General features: G+C 36.9%; 1 protein-coding gene across 6 annotated transcripts in view; it reads right to left on the bottom strand.

Annotated features, from left to right (window-relative positions):
- Positions 1–19,891, bottom strand: part of FARP1 (FERM, ARH/RhoGEF and pleckstrin domain protein 1) — a 141,401-nt gene that overhangs the window by 45,635 nt on the left and 75,875 nt on the right. For 4 of the 6 annotated variants that reach the window (XR_001313382.2, XM_014063585.2, XM_014063571.2 and 1 more), the window contains 11 exons: positions 19,329–19,433; positions 16,203–16,245; positions 15,275–15,359; positions 13,993–14,090; positions 11,964–12,078; positions 11,147–11,294; positions 10,783–10,878; positions 10,243–10,406; positions 6,656–6,724; positions 5,188–5,263; positions 3,535–3,775 (listed from right to left, as the gene is read on the bottom strand). Coding sequence is in view for 5 of the 6 variants with exons in the window: in XM_014063585.2 (XP_013919060.2) it covers positions 3,535–3,775; positions 5,188–5,263; positions 6,656–6,724; positions 10,243–10,406; positions 10,783–10,878; positions 11,147–11,294; positions 11,964–12,078; positions 13,993–14,090; positions 15,275–15,359; positions 16,203–16,245; positions 19,329–19,433 (1,240 nt within the window). In the remaining variant the exon portion in view is untranslated. The remainder of the gene's footprint in view (positions 1–3,534; positions 3,776–5,187; positions 5,264–6,655; positions 6,725–10,242; positions 10,407–10,782; positions 10,879–11,146; positions 11,295–11,963; positions 12,079–13,992; positions 14,091–15,274; positions 15,360–16,202; positions 16,246–19,328; positions 19,434–19,891) is intronic. The other 2 variants (XM_087726667.1, XM_014063594.2) reach the window with 1 other exon arrangement.

Below are 19,891 nucleotides of genomic sequence, written 5' to 3' on the forward strand. Positions count from 1 at the left end.
CTTGACAATACTTGGGGAAATAATTGAAGTAACTAGTGTTATTGAGAGTTCCTAATGTTTGCCATACAGATACTAGATTTATATTTCTACTGTGATATTTGCTTAGATCTATTTTAAGCAAAAATTTAGAAAATGACAAACTATTCCCCAATTTTATTCTCTTGACATGAAATAAAATCTTCAGCTCCTTGCTTCTAACCACAGATTTGTAGATTTGCCTATCTATTTTCTTGTTTTCTACTGCCTAAACAAGTATGTGAACTGTATGCCTATAAGTTCAGTACCCATATTAAGCAGTTACTAGGGTAGAAAAAGAGAACATATTAATAAGTATAAGCACAATAAATGTTCCTATGTATATACCAGTGGTGAAATTCAAAAATTTTGCTACCAGTTCTGTGGGCGTGGCCTGGTGGGCATGGCAGGGGAAGGATAATGCAAAATCCCCATTCCCACCCACTCTGGAGCCAGCCAGAGCTGGTATTTGCCGGTTCTCCAAACTACTCACTATTTCTGCTACCGGTTCTCCAGAAACTGTCAGAATCGACTGAATTTCACCCCTGGTACATAGCTACATTCCCAAAGCTGTACAGCATGTGGTAAAATTCTTTTTAAAAGCTAATTCTTTGAGATTTTTTTATAGAAATCTGAAAATTTCAGTTTCCAGTCGGCCTATATTAACTACAGAGATAATTTTGCTTAAAAGATGCCAATATTTCTTATGTTGGCTGAAACAGATATACAATGAAGGCCAACAGGAGATCGTCGGATATTGGAGAAGGCTAATTTAGTGCAAAAAGGCTGCCTTTCCTAAGAAGAGTTAAATCATTACCACATTTGGCATCTACATACTGAGTTCAGTCCAAATATTTATACAGATTTATTCTTACTATTTCTTTTTTGAAGGCATCAGAAATAATTATCAACATTTCCTGTTGGTGTTCTATAAACCCAGAAAGCCATTAAACCTTTGTTTTTAAAACAATTCTGAAAACTGTAGAATCAACTACATGCAGCAAAAATCTGCCAATTCCATTTCTTATTTCGGATTCTTTCCCCTCAGTATTACCCACAAAAACACAGTTCATAACAATGCTAAGGGCATGTAATAAACATTTCATTCTGCCTGGGCATAATTATTTACATCAAGAAAGCTCATCTAAATGCAAGAATTCATTTAAAATGCTGTTCACTTAATGAACTCGTGAATGTTTATGCTCTCTCTTCCTGCATTTGTTAAATCATTAAATGTGATTTGGGATAATAATATTTTATGACTCAACAAATATGTAAACATACAAACCGTTATGCTGACTAGAATAGGATGGTGATTCTATTAGTTTTCTCCTGAAAAAGTTCAATCACACACACACACACACACACACACACACACACACACACCATGTATACAGAAGCTGTGCAGATATGGTTCATATGGTTCAGGTATGTCAAACTCATGGGATCACATTGTCATGTGATTTATCACGACTTTCCCTTCGCTAAACCAGGGGTGGGCGTGGTCAGTGCACCTGGCCTGCAGGCACGAGTTTGACACCCCTGCTATGGTTCAGCTGAGAATATGTGTGTGAAAATTATTGTCATATTTTTAACTCCCATCTGAGTCCTGGCTTACTTATTGCTGAGAACTTTGTGGAATCATTTCAATCATTTACAAAATTTTAATTTTGTAACAAACTTCTAGAAATGATATTGAGGCTTTTCAAATAATTGCTCAAGGGTTCCATTTTTAAAATTTCCGCTTTTTCTCTTTTCTGTAGTTTAGAAAAGAAAACCTGAACTTTTGTAATACTTGAAGTATGTCTGATATATGTATAATGTTGATGGGTAAAACATTGCATTAGTTCTTGTAAAGAGGCATAATCAAACCTTATAAAAAGTATTTCCTCAAATATCAAATTTCTTGCATTTTGACTGCAGTATAAAAGTTGAAATAGAGGCACTGAATAGTAAGTTCCCCTCAGTACGAGAGAAATATATATTTATATAATATTATGCTGCTTCAAAAACAGCAATGGCTGCAGCCTTCAACACATCTACTCAGGGATAAATCCTAATGAGAAAAGTAGTAAGTTATTCCTACATAAGAACCAACATTACTGCTCTGTAAGTCATCTCTTTCTCTTTATCCTTAGACTTCATTAAGTGCACCATTTATAGCAATAGAGTCATTTTCCTTAATGAAAAATCTACTGCCAAAATTATCTTATCTTTCCAAAACAAATAACAAATATGCCACCATTATATTGTACCGTAAACCACTTTAAACTACCATTTCAAATACTTTATCTATCATCTCATTAAGATCATTCTATATTTTAAAGGTCAATAAGTTTTTTTTGCTTGATAATCAAATAACAGCATGATATCCTCTATATAACGTGGACAATTCCTAGTCAAAGTTCATACTCATAGTTAGTCTCTTACTGAGACAGGATATATCTGTAAATGCCAAGCTGTGGAAAGCTACTCCAACAGTGACCTGACTGGATATCCCTTAGTCTCTTCTTAGAAAGACTGTCCAAGAATCTCAACAACTGAAGACATGAGCACCCTCTTCGTCATCTTCAGCTTCTCCACTTAACTGAAGGCTGCTAGAGGGATACTTATTCCTGGACCCTGGAGATGAATTTAGCACTATGGGATTGCTAAACACAAGAGGCTGTGTGAAAGAATTAACCATTTCTGAATCAGAGTCACTGGACTCTGTTCCACTGCTTGTAGACCCTTCTGTCATTTGCACAGTAGGCATGCGCTCCATCATGCCCCTAGCATACAAGGATTGCATGATGGGACTTCGTTTTGATGGCGCAGTTGCTGGCATACCATTTGCCCTACTTTTGCCTTCTAAAGGGGCCATTTTAACCATCTGCCTTTTACAAAACCTCTCTGCTGTATATTCTTGACTTGGAGTTGAAGATCCTTGGCTCAAAATAAATGGATCTGTTTCAGATTTGTTACAAGCATTCTGAAACCTTTGCAACTGTGGCCTTTGCAAAACTGGGGAAAACCTGGTAAAATTATGGTAGCTAAAAGTATGTCCATCGTTATTTTTCCTCTTTGCCCTACGTTCTTCAAAGATTTGAGTACCTGGACTACCAATACTCATGAGCGGACTTGATCTTTTGCTGCTTGAATGCAAGGGAGTAGCCAGGGGACTACGGATATCTGGGCCATTAAACATTTCTTCAACCAGTGTACTATGCTGTGGGAATCTGAGATTCTCACCAAGAGAGAAGGACATATTACCAGAGCTGTTATCAGCGCAGTCTTCCATGACCTTGTAGAATGCCTTTATAGGGGAAGTAGAAGATTCCTTATACCTATTTTTATTATGGTTTTCACCTCTACAATCAACATAGACTCCACTGGTCAAATCACCCTCATAATTGTCATTTGTTTGGGAATGTGACTGACTCATTTGCCCTCTGAGGAGATCATACTCGCTATCTACATCACTGCAGTCAATAAAAGGTATTGATGTGCTACTGCCATGAGTAGCTCGAGATGCAGGACCTGTGCTTGGCTGCTGCCTCTGAGATCTGCTGAGTTGTGACCTGTCCTTTACGACCTCCTCTTCCTCCTCCATTGTTGCCATTGTAGTACCATCTATCCCCTGGCCTTCCTTAGGGCTTTTTTTCAGGGAAGGAGTTGAGTGTGGTCCACCATCTTCCACTGATATATTTAATTCCTTTCCCTGTTGGCAACTTTGCCCAACCAGGGAATCAGCACCATCTCCATATGTAAAACTACAACTCTGGAAAGAGAAAGGAAGAAATGTGATGCAGAAGGCAATAAATTATCATTAATCTTATAGCAACTGTTTTACAAATTCAACATAAATAGGACTCTATTCAGTATAAGAAACTCTTTATTTCTCAGCTGCTCTCCATTAAAACCACCTTTGATATTACCTCTAGGATGTTCATTCCCTAGTTTTCTTTCTGTAATAGCTTAGTTCTTTCCCTAAAATACTGGAAGAAAATAGTTTTAACTCTCATGACATATCAGAATATGCAGATTACATACACCTCAATCATGTAATTTACTACTGCAATAGGAAGCTATTGCCAACTTTGCTCTTAAAAAAAATCAGCAAGAAATTATAGCAGACAAGAATATAAAAAGCAATTAGCAGTGATGGTTTTATATGAATCCAGAGTAGAAGCAACAGGTCTCAATGCAACATGAATGGATAAATGTAATTCATGCCTGCCCAGGTAATGGGCTTTAGGGGTAACATTTAGATCAGCAAGGAGCAAATAGAAAACAGATGAGACCTGAAAACATTGACATAAACTTCAAGTACAGCAAATGACTCAATCCCTCCTAGTTCAAATTAAACTCTTCCATGAAGCTACCAAAGGTAATACCATAACAAAAAAACAAATACTGTAATAAAAATCTGCTTCCATAAAATAGCATGGCATAGAAAAGAATGAAGTGGAGCTGGGAGTAGGAGAAGGAAGGACTTAAGAGAAAAAGGACAAGATTCAGGGATCATGTTTTAAAATGTGAGTGACTCTTGAGCTCACACTCCTATTATTTGCCTCGGTCGCAATGACTGAAGGCAGAGGAGTAAAAGAGAAGTATGTGTTTCACTTACACTATCGCATCATTGTTGCATAGCCTTTGGGCAATGGCACATCCTCTTGTAAGTGAACAGATTGACATACTTTCTCCTTCGTTTAATTTGTCATCGCTGCTTATTCTTGAAACTTGTATTATCTCTTTGATTTATTCTTCCCCCAACATCCACTTCCAAGCATTTACATTATTTTGTACACAATGTTTCAACTGTATTTATTTAGATCTCCTTTGTTTAAACATTTCTCCAAGAGTGATTTTGGTCAACTTCCTTTGGGGATGTGTCTACCTCTCCCCTTGTTCTTTGTCCTTACAAACAATGCCTCACACCCCGTTAGACCTCCCAAAAGATTTGTGTGAATTTGCTAGATGCACAGTTTCAGTATTTTTATTGGTAAAGCCTGTTGAAGTTAAATACTTTCTGTCTGCTTGCATTTTCCATTTATTCAGCAGCTTTCCAAACCAGAGGGAAGTATATTGTTCCTTCAAGCAATTTGTTTACCTTCCCTAAACAACAGTAAACAAAAAAGAACAAAACCGCTTTTGGATTTTTAGTTAGCAAAAGCATGAAAGATAACTGACTTGTTTTGGCACCACAGAAAGTTGCTCTGTAGATTTTGGAGTCAGGCTCCTAACAGAATGGATCTTGCTGTGTTTTCTGTGGAGAGAAAAAGAACCACTGAAGTAGAGACAGTTTTGGGTGTTGCCTTGAGCTTTTGGAAGAAAGGTAGACTATAAAATTAATCAACAAAATTAATTAAAAATTAAAAATATTTCCATTCAATCCCTCAATTTCCTTAACTCTTGTAGTAATTGTGGAAAACAAAAGCCCCAAATAGACATATTGGGGTGTCTATGTGGGGTGTATCATTATGGTGACAGATACATACTTCACTGAACATATTACAAAAATGTAAGACAAGGAGAACTTCTGATTCCAAAAGCTGACTCAGAACGTAAAACCTGTTGCTAAAATCAAGTTTTAACTCACCATGTTAGAGGGCTTTGGAAGCAGATTTGGTAATGACCTGCCAAAAACCACTCTATTACTGTCTAACATTTCATCACCAGTAATCAAACTGACTTTTTTTAAAAGCAGAAAAACTTTAAACATTATTAACGCTATAACCCAAAGAGATGTTTTTGAACAACCGCATCTGTGATCAGAACTACCTTCTTTGGGCAAAAAAATCTCTTCTGCTCTTACTATAATTCTCTGCCAGCCAAGTTTCCAGCAGAAGCACTATGCTGGCTAAAAGTTTCAGAAGGGGTGATTGTAATAGAAAGCTAACACGCAGGAGCTGGCAAGTTGGAAGTATTTATTCAAACAAAGGGGATAAAGAGCAATGCAATTAGTCACTGAACAAATGTTCTCAAAGTCAAAATACCACTATTTCTGCTAGAGGAGCAAGAATCTAAGGACTTCAGGATGGGGAAAAAATATGCAATGCTTTTTCCTGCATTCTGATTGCTTTTGTTTTAGCAAATATACAATCAACTTCAATCCCAACTGGCTACCATATTTTTGGGAGTATAAGACGCACCTTTGTCCCTCAGAAAATCTGGGTACGTCTTATACAGCATTTTTTGCCTCCCGAAACCCCACCCCTTCACCAAAATGGCTGTGCATAGCTTGTAGGAGCCATTTTTGGGGCCATTTTTTGCTCAATTTTGTCCCCCCAGCCCCCAGAAGCACTCCTAAATTCCTCCTAAAGGCTATGCATGCCCACTTTTTGACAAAAAATGGGCCCGTTTTTGCTCATTTGGGGGGGGGGCACCTCCAGGAGCCCTCTGCAACCCTCCTAAGGGCTTTTCATGCCCTTTTTTGGGGGGAAACGGGCCCATTTTTGCAAAAAACAGGTGGGTTTTTGTGAGATTTGTAGAGTGCAAAAACTTTTTTTATTTGCCTCTTCAAAACCTAGGTGCATCTTATACTCCAAAAAATACAGTAACTAAGAAAAATCAGGATTCCTGACACACGAGAAAGATCTTAAAAGTAAAAGATGTATCATCATCATCATCATCATCATCATCAAAAATTATCTCAAACCTCTCAAATTGCACTTTTTTATGTCCTCCTTCTTTAACATATTCAAGGACTTGCTTCTGAGTACGGCCACTAAAGAGAAGGAAGGAGGGAAAGAGAAAAAAAGAAAGAAACAATTATAAAAAACAGAAAATTAATAACTAATACATTAGTTTTGTGATTTTCATTCCTATGTGTCGCTATTGCATTTTGTTTCCTTATGGGCAGCAGTTGATGTCAGGGGGGAAAAATGGACGAAAAGTGCAGTGTTCATTGTGGTCATCCCAATTATGGCTCTGAAAAGAGCCACTGTGCTGTTGAGTCAACTACTCTAAAAATAATATTAGAAAGTCTACTGGTTTTATGATCTTTAAGAGGCTCAAATATTAATTATACTACAGTGTTTTCCCGACCTGGTTTTATTTTCTTTTGGGCTTGAAAATAAGCACTTTGGTTTATTTTCAGGGAGGTCTTATTTTTTTAAGCACAGGAGGTGGTGAGTATGGGGGCCGACAGGAGTGGGAGCACAGCTACTACTGGCTCCGCCCTGTCCATACCACCGTCTGCTTGTCCGTGGCTGCAATGGCCAAGTTCTTGGAATGCCCTGGCTTCCAACCACCGTGCGTGCTGGCCCCTGCTCTACCGGGACACTTCTCAGCCACAGCGGGTGCCGTGCTGGCCACCAAGCGACTGCCCATGCTGCTTCTGGCTCTTTGCCCTCCAGGCAGGGTGGGCGGAGGCCAGGGCATGCTGACAGCTTGGCCCCGATTGAGGCTGCAGAAAAGCAGACAGTGGGACGGAGAGAGCAGAGCTGATGGTAGCTGCCCAAACACTTTTCACCCAGAAGGAGACGAAGCTTTGTCTGCTTGCAAAGGGGATGCTTTGGAACGGAGCTAATTGCTCGGTTTCAAACCATCCCCTTTGCAAACACACAAAGCTTTTGAGTCTCCATCATTTCTTTGTCAGAGTGAATAGTGTTTGATCACCTATGGGGCGCTTGGGAATGGAGAGATTTTCCAAATGCTTTTTGCCCGGACAGAGAAATGATGGAGACTCAAAGCTTAGTGTGTTTGCAAAGTGGATGGTTTGAAACTGAGCAATTAGCTTTGTTTAAAATCATCCTCATTGCAAGCAGACAAAGCTTCATCACCCTCTGGGCGAAAAGTGCACAGCAGAGCCAGGTGGAGGCAGAGACGAGCCCAACACGCCACACACTCCATCCTACTATCTCTTGGCTTGCCTGTGGCCAACCCACGCAGGGCATCGGAATCACTTGCCTCCACCTTCTGCTGGTGCTGCTGCGCAAACCTCCCCTGAGTCAGGCAGCTGTGCAGCACGTCTGGATTGCCTGTCTTCTCCCCTACGCCTCTGCTTTCATGCTCAGACTTATTGGTATTTGTGCTATGCCAAGGGGCAGGCGGGCCAGACACCATTGGCCCCCATGTGCTCACCACCTCTTGTGCTGGTCACACCCATCCTCTTGGGCTTATTTTTGGGATAGGGCTTATATTAGGCCCCACCTAAAAATACCAAAATAGGGCTTGTTTTCAGGGTGGGTCTTATTTTTGGGGAAACAAGGTATTATTATGCACTGGCAACAATTGACTGCCTTAATATTAAATGCAATCCTTTGGCTACATTCTCAGGGAGCTCATAAACTTTCTAAGAAGACAGAAAAAACAAAAAACAAATATTGCAAAAAAAATTGAGATTGGTAACAATACTATATGTTGTAAATTCCAACAGTTATACAGTGATATTTTTTTTACATTTATGATTCTGCAAATTACCCTTAAAAAGTCTGTCATCACCATAGATTTAATAAGGCAGACATGATCCCCTGCATATCTACTTGTATCCAGGTGGTGGCAAAGGTGGGACAAAGATGAAATGTGCACCATAACATTACTACAAATGTTAAAACTTACATTTTTACATCAGACTTCATTATGTAGGCATATAATTACAATAGTTTTGTGATAACATCATGATGTATCACATATGCTGATGTATAAATTGTTAAAATATTCATGACTGAGAGAGACATGGGAACAAGGTCAGCCAATGAATAGGCATAGCAACTAAGTCAGTCAATGGGAGCTTAAACAGATCTGAGTCTGTGAAAAGAATTGAAACAGAAACTTAAGTAAGAAGTCTGGGGATGGCTTAGTTGAATTAAGCTCTGTGCTGAGAAACTTAAGCAGTCTGCTGCTCTGAGAAGTAAACTAGCAGTCTGTCTGGGCTTGTCTGCTGAAATGGAACTGCTTGTGTTTGCCTGTAACTCTCCTGCCTTGTATTTACTTGGAAGAACCATATGTTGGTATTGTACATTTATTCACTTATTCTTATGTATATAAAGAAGTTAATAAATCCAGTGGAATCAGTTATCTGTGTGTGCTTTCTGGATTTGAATTTATGCAACAAACTCTGAAATAAATCCATTTGTGGATAAACTGACCCTCAATTTTTTAACCAAAATACCATGAAAAATGTAATCACCTATGGATATGCTGACCACATTTTTTCCATGGTACTTTGAGGGTCTGCTTAGTCATGGATGGGCTTACATGCACATGTACATTTGTGGAACATATAGCTAATTATGAAAGGTATTACCATATATACTCATGGATAAACTGAATCCAATTTGGAGTTCATTTTGACACATAAAATTCTCAGTTTATCCTTGAGTATATACAGTACACGTATTTAAGAAGCACTTGTTCAGCAACCATTCAAATTTACAATAGCACTAAACTAGTGATCCTTACAATGGTCCTTGAAGTTCTGGCCATCAGAAGTTTCTGTGATCATGTGGCTGCCAGTTGTGATGTTCTTTGCTGACTCCCTACAACAGTTCATGGGGAGGCAAATGGTGACATGACATCCTCATTTAATCGCAGTATCAGATTTCCTTAATGATGGCAACTGGAAGCTCTGGAATTGTCATTACTAAGTGTGGCAGTCAGGCAGTGGTGGGTTGCAGATGGTATGCTCTGGTACAGGCGTACTGGAGCCCGCACGGAGCACCGGGTACCGTTCCTCTATGGTGCTCTGGAGGGCCCACCCGCCCGCTTGAGCTCCTTACCTGTCCTTTAAAGCCTTTGGTGCTTCCGCGCACGAGTATGGCGCGTACAGCACCTGTGTGCCGCTCTGCCGAGCAGCTGGAGCATCGTGGAAGCTTGCAGAGGTGTCACTGGCAGGTACGACGCATGTGCGCGCCGTAAGCACACGCATGGGGCGCATCCATGTGGGTGACGCCGGGCCCGTTCCAACTGTACCGGTTGGAACGGGATCCGGAACCTATCACTGCAGTCAGGTGACATTGTGTTTATATCAGTGTCACTTAGTGAATGAAATTCCAGTCCCAACTCTCATTACCTGGATGTGTTTTCATTTTGACTCTGGAAAAACTCTGAAATTCTTTGTGAATCGGGCAACCTGTAGCACTCCTAGTAGATTTAAGTCAAATTGGGAAAAAGTTGGTTGGACATTAAAATTTAACATAGCAGGTTGTTGGGAAAAAGCATTATATTTGATCCAATCCATTCTCTCTCAAAAGGAATGGACAAACTTTTTCATGATTATGATAATGAAAAACAAAAGCCTACCTGAACCTAAAAGATGAGCCTCTGGTAAAAAGAACAGGTTTAGGTTTGGGTTTGGGTTCCTCAAACAGCCTGAAGAAGGCATGGTGTTCTACGCAAATTTTCCAAAAAGCCTTGCACAAATCCCGATTAGCCATTAGAAATTCCAGTGTGTCTTGGAAGTTACTCTAAAAAATAATAAAACTAGGTTTAGTACTGGAAAAAGAAAAGGAATAAAAAGAGACTGTACATAACAAAAAAAGATTTTTTTTGTTTTGCTTTGAAGTAATCATTTTTGCTTTGGCTGTCTGGTTTACTTAAAGATAGAATAAACTGGACATGGGCATAGTAAGTGTTGCAAGGGTGAAGTAGGAGTTCCAAGACAAAGTTGATCTGGACAACAGTGTCTTTTTAAGTTACTCTTGCCTTGTACCTTTGTGGTCTGGAGAGAAACGTGGGGCACAGAAACACACCAGGAATAAATGAGGACTTGATTTAAGGAAGTAATGAAAATTATCCTAAAATATGAAAATGCCAAGGGAGTCTGCCCTTCCAGAGACTTACATTTACATCTGGCCGTAGTTTAATAAGAAAACGCTTCCTCTTAAAGCTGAGCTTCCGAACTTTAGACCAGTTGAATGCATTTATCTTCGTGTAACCCTAATTATGATACATAATGAAGGAAAATAAGGTATTTGCTAGTCAGTGTGCATTATTGTCCCACATCAAATGAAAAACAAACAAAAATCCCCTTGTACTGTAGATGGATACTGGATTTTGTTAACCATATCCAATTAACAAATACATGGCTCATATTACTTCTACCACAAATTTGACCAGTGATTTATGATCTGGAGGAATAGTCACAACAATCCCAATCTTTTCTGTTTGCAATCTGGATTAACTATAATTAGAACCACTTACACACCTGAAACACCAGAATGCCTGTATGAGCCACTCCTAGGTTGATCTTGGTTCCTTCTCTGTCCTTAGCTGGATGCAACCGGATTCCATACATTTCCAAACGACGGGCAATTTCAAGCAGCTGGAAATCGGATTCTGCTGGTGTCTGACCACTGAAGGAGTTACAATGCGTTTCACAAGATAAAATGAAAGTAGTTTTGAAGAACCTGCCTTTCCAAGGAAATACTGTTTCCTCCTCAACATGCTCTGTTATTCATTATAAGATAGAAGTTGACTTTATAAGTCATATTGCTTAGCGCAATATCTGCTAGAGCAGGGATGTCAAACTTGAATTGTCATGGCATCGTCACGTGTTGTATTGCAACTCCCCTCCAACTTAAATTAAACTGGGCATGGGCATGGCCAGTGCATGATACATCTAGCCCGTGGGCTGCAAGTTTGACACCCCTGCACTAGAATACACCATTTAACAGAGCTGAGAGTTTCATATACAAGAGTAATAAACTAGAAGTATAATCACCTTGTCTTCCCACTCCTCTGCAAATTAACCTAATATTTCTTCCAAATTTGGAAGATACTAATTGCTTACTTTAAAAAAATGGCTTTCATCAATAATGCAAATATTTTGTATTAATCTCCCTACTCGATTTATTACCATATCCAGTTCTCTCCACCACCCTTTTATCTTTTTCATACATACATACATACATACATACATACATACATACATACATATATCCTATTGTATCAAGCCTGTTAGTGACATTCCAACATCATTTAATAGTAATGCTTAATAGTAATAGTAAGTACAATGTACTTACATATGATTATGATGAAATTCCATTATTTTGTCTTCTAAAGCTTCTTGTTGAGGTATATATTTGTTTTTTGCTAAGTGTTCATGATCAATGGTTTCATCAAAATCCCCGATTTCAGCTAAAGGAAAAAAAATACTCAATGGATAAAAATCTAGATTTGGAGAGACTTCTACTGGAAAATATAAATCATCCTGATTCTACAAACATTAGCAATATATTGTAGTTAGTTCAATAGGAAATCCCTCCAGAGTTTTCAATTTGCATTCTCAAGATGTATGTATCACAATGTATTTTTCATGTGAAGGTGTGAAAACACAAATATAAAATAGTGGGCAACTGCAGCTGTCATGAACTTAGGTAATAGAAAAAAATCTACACCCCTTAGTACTTGTTTCAAATGCACATATACATGCACGCATGTGCACGCACGCACACACCATATACACTATAACACCCCAAGTCCTTCTAATTCTTTACAGCATTTAGAGTTTCAATAGATATTGTCAGATATCATTAAGGCACATCTTGAAGACTTCCATTTGAAACTCCTAATGCAAATACTAGCTATCTGTGGTTAACCTGTTATATCTTAAGATACTTAGACACCACACAAGGCTTGATCCAATGTGGACTAACAAGTATTATAAAGATAAATCTTTTGGGAAACTCATTATTAGGGATTGGTATGCTTACACACAATAGAGAAATCTAAATAGACAATGTTTTCTATATAAAATAGAATATCACTTGATCATGAGTTTATGGAAATCATGTGCTGTCAGATATTTAAATCATATTCATTCATTGACATATATATCAAAAGTATATAGGATTTTTAAACAATAGTACCATGTTATGTCCTTGAGAAATATCATTTTAATTTGCATACTTAACTAGTAAATATGATATCAGACAGGTATAATAGACAAAATCTTCTTGCCAACAAGAACCATTTTTGAAAGCCAATTCAGTTACTAATGTCATTCTAAAAAGCAGGATTACTTTCTAGAATGTCTTGAAATTTAAGGTCTCTTAGATGACTAGACCAACATTGTTCTTTGCCATTCATATTTTCACTGAAAAAGTGAAACTGAAGAATCACTTGTTCTTTCTCCAGCTCCTTGTATAGCTTATTTTCCACTTAGTTTCATTAATTCTAATAGAATTGATCTCTAAACTTCCAAAATTGCTATTCTGAGAAATGGAGTATGGCTCTCCATGTATCAATTCAAAGCTGTTCATGGACTGGGGTAATTGAAATATGGAGATAGAAGACTTGAAAAATGGAATCACAGATTTTTCTTCAACATTCCATTTGATGTCATCTATTGATATGGGCTTCAATAAAATTACATACATATACAGCAGCTGTGCTTACTCTGTTTGTAGCAGCCATCTGATCTACATTCAGAACACTGAAATTAATCTAAAATTCTATTTTCTAGTACAACAGAGATTTTGGCCAGAACATAGAAATGTTTTTTTTTAATTTGATTATTTCCAGAAGCTCCTGTTTGGGCTTACACTTACACATCTAAATGCAAAGCAGCTAATCTTTCTGGCTACTTCAGAGAGAGGTATGAAACAACAATATATTTTTTTTTCAAAATATAAGTGAGCTCCCAGAAGAAAAAGCTGGGATTTGGCTAAGGGAGTTATACAATCCCCCCATTGTTATTTCACATTCTATTTTTAAAGATTGGATGTATTCTCACTTTTACATCTTCAGCCCTTGGTGTTACGTGGATAAAGTCGGTGACTTTAGAATGTCAACTAATGTAACAGTGATTGTAAACAAGGAAACAGTTTATTAGAAATTGCTAGTCTTTTCCCCTCTAAACATAGACATTGTGGATCTACCACTGAACAAATATTTTAGGTAAATATTGCATAATATTTGAGATACAAGAATACAAGAAAGAAAAAGTAAATTTCTGAGAACAGCTTTATTTTCAGCTATTTATAGAAAAATATTACCTAACATTATACTGTTCAAAATGCAGAAGTTAAAAAATGGGAAAAAATTACTTACACTGTACAATGTGTGATATTAAGAGAGCAGCACTAGTGTCATTACAGGTTAGTCTTCCTTGTGCTAAATCCTGTTTAACTTGCAATGCAAATAAGTACCTGAAAGGGAACATAAAAACGAAAATATTACTGACACTTTTATGGAGTGTTCGTAAAATCAAAATGTTTACAGATCCCTTACTAACAAGTTTACTTGGGATGAACAATTCACCCATACATTAAGTTTATCAGGTAGGGTCTTTCTCTAAGAACCTGATATTTACATACATTTTTGCTTCAAGCACATTGGAATATCTTCTTTATGGAAGTCTCACCACTGACACTATTAGAATATTTGTGGTGCCCAGCAAAGCCTCTCTCTATTTTTTTGTGTAAACTCTTTCAATGTTTCCTTTTCTAAATAGTTATTTTTATGTTATTATTTATCATTCTGAATGTGTATATTGTTCAAATGACACTAATTTATGCTTACACGAATAAAACATTTTTGCACAACAAACATCACAAAATGTTTTTACAAATTATGAGCACCAGAGATTATTACTTTCACTATTGTGACCATTTATTCAGCCCTATTAGAAGAGGGAAAGATACCATCAAATTCTTCAGTCAATGATGAAGTAAAAGTTGCCCTTCTTTATCATGAAAAAAAAACCCTTGCCTTTTCATTGTTATTAGAGAACACCATTTGACTTAGTAATTTCTTTAAAAGATGTCACAAGATCCAAAGATTCGGCAAGGAATATCTTAGTAAAATCATCACTCAGTTGCTTTGAGTGGAATAGGGAATCTGCCTGCCCTCTCTCAAGCTCCGCTGGATTCTCTATGCGGAGAGTGAGAGAAGGGGCACAGCTACAGACGTGGGAAATTAGGTGTCGGGGAAGAAAAGGGAAAAAATCAGTGGGGATAAAATCTTCAGTAAATGCATATAGGTAAGAGCAATTTCAGATGCTAATGACTAATCTAGCATGCTGGGTAACAGCAATATAAAATAAACAATTATGGATTAAGAGATGAAATTATAATATAAGCAAGTGCTGACAATTCATTCTAAAGTATGAAGATATTGAGGTACAGAAATAAAAATCAGCTCCATTCCCACTTAAAAAAATAAATCTGAATAGAACAATAGAACAAGTTAAACCAAATTTTAGATCAGACAAGCCTGGAATCCTTTCAAGTAAACTCCTGACCTCACCTTAATATGGTTTATTTTAAAATTTGGTATGAATATTCCCAATTCTTGTTGTCTTGATGAAGAGGAATTTAAAACGGATGCTTACACCAACCTTGTTAATTCTTCTTGCAGCTGAGCATGATCAGGTGGGAAGAATTTTACCACAAATTTTAGAATGATATGCTTAGGTCCTAAGAGACAAAATGAGGGGCAACAATGACAAAAGCCAACAATTTATTGGTTACATATATTGTATGTGAATATTTCATTCATAGCATGACTTAAGAAGTGACTGAACAGTCACTTCTTGTACTTCAATGTACTATTAATAAAAAGTTAAGGAATGCAACATCAAGTATAATATTGACTAAACCAAACTACATCTCAGAGCAAAAGAAATTTAGCCACTCTTAATAATCCTAGAATCTTTCCTGAAAAAAAAACGTTTTGAAATTATCTTGGCAAATACTAATCTCTGATTTTTGAGACCTTTTCTTCTCCTATAATCTAGATAGAGAAAAAAATTATCTGCTCAAAAAATGCAGTTTCTTACTTAGTTCCTGAACTAAATATTTAAGTGCTTAAAAGGAAAATGTACAATTAACAAATTTGTTTCACTACTCTGTTAGTCAGGATTGGTTTAGTGAAGATATTACTAGGAGTAAACTTCACACCTAAGTTTGTATGCTGTAATAGAAGGCAGAAAGAAAGAAGGCAAGGTCCAATAAATACATAGTATTCAAAAATAGCATTTTTTTCTGTCCTAAATCAAATAAATTCTGGTCTTCATTGAAACTCTCTGTCCTAACCATCTGCTGAGAGTATACAGTAGTTGCATTTACTTCTTTATTTGGTACATTTGTTATAGGTCCAACATTCTCAAACATTTATAGTCAGAGCAATGTTCAAATAAGGCATATGTTTGTAAAATTCAATTAGATTTTGTCTATACATTTAGTTGCAATAAAATCAGGAAAGGCTATCATCTGAAACTGGGTCTATATTTGCACCAAAAGAAAACTGTCAACACATACTTTTGATTTGTTTTATGATAGGTTTCAAAAGATCCAGCCAAACCTAGGGAAAAAGAAAAAGATATAATCACTGGTGCAGCTAAAACAAGAAACAAGAGCTTCATAGTTTATAATCCAATCATTCCTAGATTGCATCATTTTACCAGATCTGAACTGTATACATTTGGATCATCAATGAATACTGCATCTGGCAATCATCCTAGTTTTTTTCAGGTCAGATTTCATAGCCCTATTTTAAGATGAAGGCAAAGACAGCTAATTTCATTGAACAGAATGCAGCCAGCACAGGAGATACAAATGTGGATTACAAACTCCAGGAGCAATCATACACATAGTAGGATATATAACTGTATTAAACTGAATTTTCAGAGGAAAAAACATATTCACAATAGTGATATCTTGCCAAAAACCCCACCAAAATAATTATAGCATGATCTGTTCTCCACAGAAGTACTAAAATTAAATAAAGAGAATCCAATTAAACAAATGAATCAAAATCATTATGCTTGCTTGTTTAAATTTATTGAGGAAAATGATCCAAAGCTGCATATTGGTGTGTGGTAGAATAATGTGAACCTTTGGTTTTAATAACTGTGCCCCACTCAGACAGCAATAACTGCAACTAAATGTTTCTGATAATACTTGATCAGTCCATCATTGATTTGGAGGAATTTTAGTCCAGCTTCAACTCTGGAATATTGGTAGGTTTCCTTGCATGAACTACCTGCTTCAGGTCCTTCAACAATATTTTTCTAGGATTATTAAGATCAGGATTTTGACTTGGCATTCCAAAACATTAACTTTCTTCTGCTTTATACAACTTGTGTGTTTTGGGTCACTGTCTTGCTGAATGACCCACTTTTTCTTGAGCTCCAGATTACAAACATCCTGTAGAATTGATTGGAACAATTCAGAATTCAAAGTTTCATCTTGGTTTAGAGGCTGCAGAGAAACCATGATACTGCCACCAACATGTTTTACAAAGGGCTAAGGTTCTTCTGTTGGAATGCAGTATTTGTCTTTCAGCAAATATAACACTTTTTATTTAAGCCAATTTTTTCTATTTTTGTCTCATTCATCCACAGAACGTTCTTCTAATAGCCTTCTTGTTAATCCATGTGGGTTTATTGTTTCATAAACTGTAGATAAGCAGCAATGTTCTAAGAGCTGAGATGGCGCAGTGGTTAAATGCAGCACTGCAGGCTACTTCAGCTGACTGCAGTTCTGCAGTTCAGCTGTTCAAATCTCACTGGCTCAGGGTTGACTCAGCCTTCCATCCTTCCGAGGTGGGTAAAATGAGGACCTGGATTGTTGTTGGGGGCAATATGCTGACTCTGTAAACGGCTTAGAGAGGGCTGAAAGCCCTATGAAGCGGTATATAAGTCTAACTGCTATTGCTAACTGCTATTTTTGTAGAGTAGTAGCTTTATCTTTGCAATTTTGCCATGCTCACCATTGTTATTCAGTGTTGCCCTGCTGGCGGTCTCATGAATATCAACATTCTCCAATGCAAGTGTGCTATTACTTTTTAGACATTACCTGGCTCTTGAAGACATCTCGGAGCATTAATGCAATATGTAGCAATGACTGTTGTTTTTTTACATCCTAGATAGTAAACACCGAGAATTCTCTTATTTAAATATGGGCAAGACCTCACATATTCACACCTGATTATCAACTCTTTGATTAAAATACCTAATTTCTCCTCCAAATAAGTTGATATTCCAAGAGTTGACATACTTTTGACACACACACACACACACACACCCTCTCTCTCTTTTAAAACAATAAATAAATGAACAAATATTTTTTGACTCATTAGATTATTAATAGTTGTGTGAAGAACAGATCATTTTTACGTGATATTTATGGAGAAATATTGAAAATTCAAAGACTACATAAACTTTTAAGCACCATTGTGCATTGCATTCATACTAATGTATTTCTGGATGCAACACACACACACACACACACACAGAGGGAGGGAGAGAGAGAGAGAGAAAGAGAGATTCCCACGGAGTTAAATATGTTTAACTCCTAGATAGTAAGAAGGCAAACTTTTCTCTCACAAAAAGAAAACTCACTTTGTCCTGAACAAGAGGGCTCGAAAGAATCGTACATTTGTTCAGGACAAAACTTGAATAGCTCTTTGTTATACCAAGTTAAAAGCATATCCTCCTTTCAGAAAAATAGCTCAGAACCCACAAAAAAAAATGTGTCCAAGTTCTGGCCCATTAATGCATTTTGATTATTTTGAGGGGAAAAAACTATTAATTTAAAATTGTTTTTGTTACCCAATAAAAATGTCTATGCCTTAGTCATTTATGTTCATTTGAGGAAAAACAGTTTTTAGATTTTTTTAATTAAAAAAACAGATCTTGGTATTTCTTGGCATTATAATAATATTTTGTTTTGAACTTCACACTTGGCACCCAGAAAAATGTGTGCACTGCCAAATTTCTGAAAAGAATGACTAAAATATAACCCAGTTATAATTGCATGGGTACCCAGCACAGGAGTAGAAGGTTTTACAAAGTTATTTCTGGTGCAGAAATGATAAACTCAGAAAGAAAACACCACAGAGTACACTCCTCTGTGGTAGAAAGTGATACTCTCTTAGAAAAGCTTAAAATACACAACAGTTGCCAAGGTACAACAGATTTGTTTCCAGCAGAAGAGAGGAAGTAAAGGATGAACAGATGTTATTTTCATAATGTTAAACATAATGAATCGGACATCTATTACTCAGCCCACAATTAATTATCTTTCCATCAAGGCTAGAGTTTTATTCTTCAAATAATAAAAAACCTCTCCAATAGATATGTGCACACATTTTAGTAAAATAGAAGTGTAAGTTCATCTAGAACAGTATGTTTTGCTCTACTGCAGTGTATATTATTTATGGACAAGCATATTGCACATTTGTGATTGATTGATTGATTGATTGATTGTGATCTGGGAAACAAGAATATTTATTCATATGCTCTTGCTTATCTACTTTGCTTTCAAGTGAGAAAAATACAACACATTTTAAGGCAGCTATGAAGTGGCAAACGTTTAAGAGCATGAAAAGGTTATAAAATGATATCATGGGAGAGATGATTTAGGCAAAATATCTTTACATACCATGACCTTCTTATGATCCAGAAACTCAAGGCCAAAATAATCACCTTCAACAAGATTCAGATGGTTGCAGACGGCATCCAATAAAATCTTTCCTGGAGCTCTTTGCTGTAGTGAAAAACAAACATTATACATTATATATGAAAATGAAAAACCCACATTAAAAATCCATTTCAAATTCAAGTTATTTTGTCTTCTCACATATAGGCAAGCAGATAACAAAACTGTGTACAGTCTATTTTTAGGTGAATGTTAAAGTACTGAAGGCTCTATGCTGTCTCTGCTTTACTATATAATACAATAAGTTAGTTGAAAAGTGGATAGGAAGGCACCAAGTGAGCTAGCTGCATGCTCTTCCATTTAGTTCGTCAGCTGCCAGGTAACTATTTTCCTTTTAAGAAATGGGAGGGAAAGGGACAACTGATTTATAGGTTTGAAATTTACACAACACAACCACACCCACCCACAATACTTAGGTCAAGATCAAAACACAGGAATTCAAAGCATTCACCAAAGGTATCAACTCTGTGGACAGATGCATCACATTCACAAGGGAAAATGTTAAG

The sequence above is a fragment of the Thamnophis sirtalis genome, unplaced genomic scaffold (assembly GCF_051295495.1).
Source record: "Thamnophis sirtalis isolate CommonGarterSnake01/CBP01778 unplaced genomic scaffold, rThaSir2_p1.2 scaffold_12, whole genome shotgun sequence".
NCBI lineage: Eukaryota > Metazoa > Chordata > Lepidosauria > Squamata > Natricidae > Thamnophis > Thamnophis sirtalis.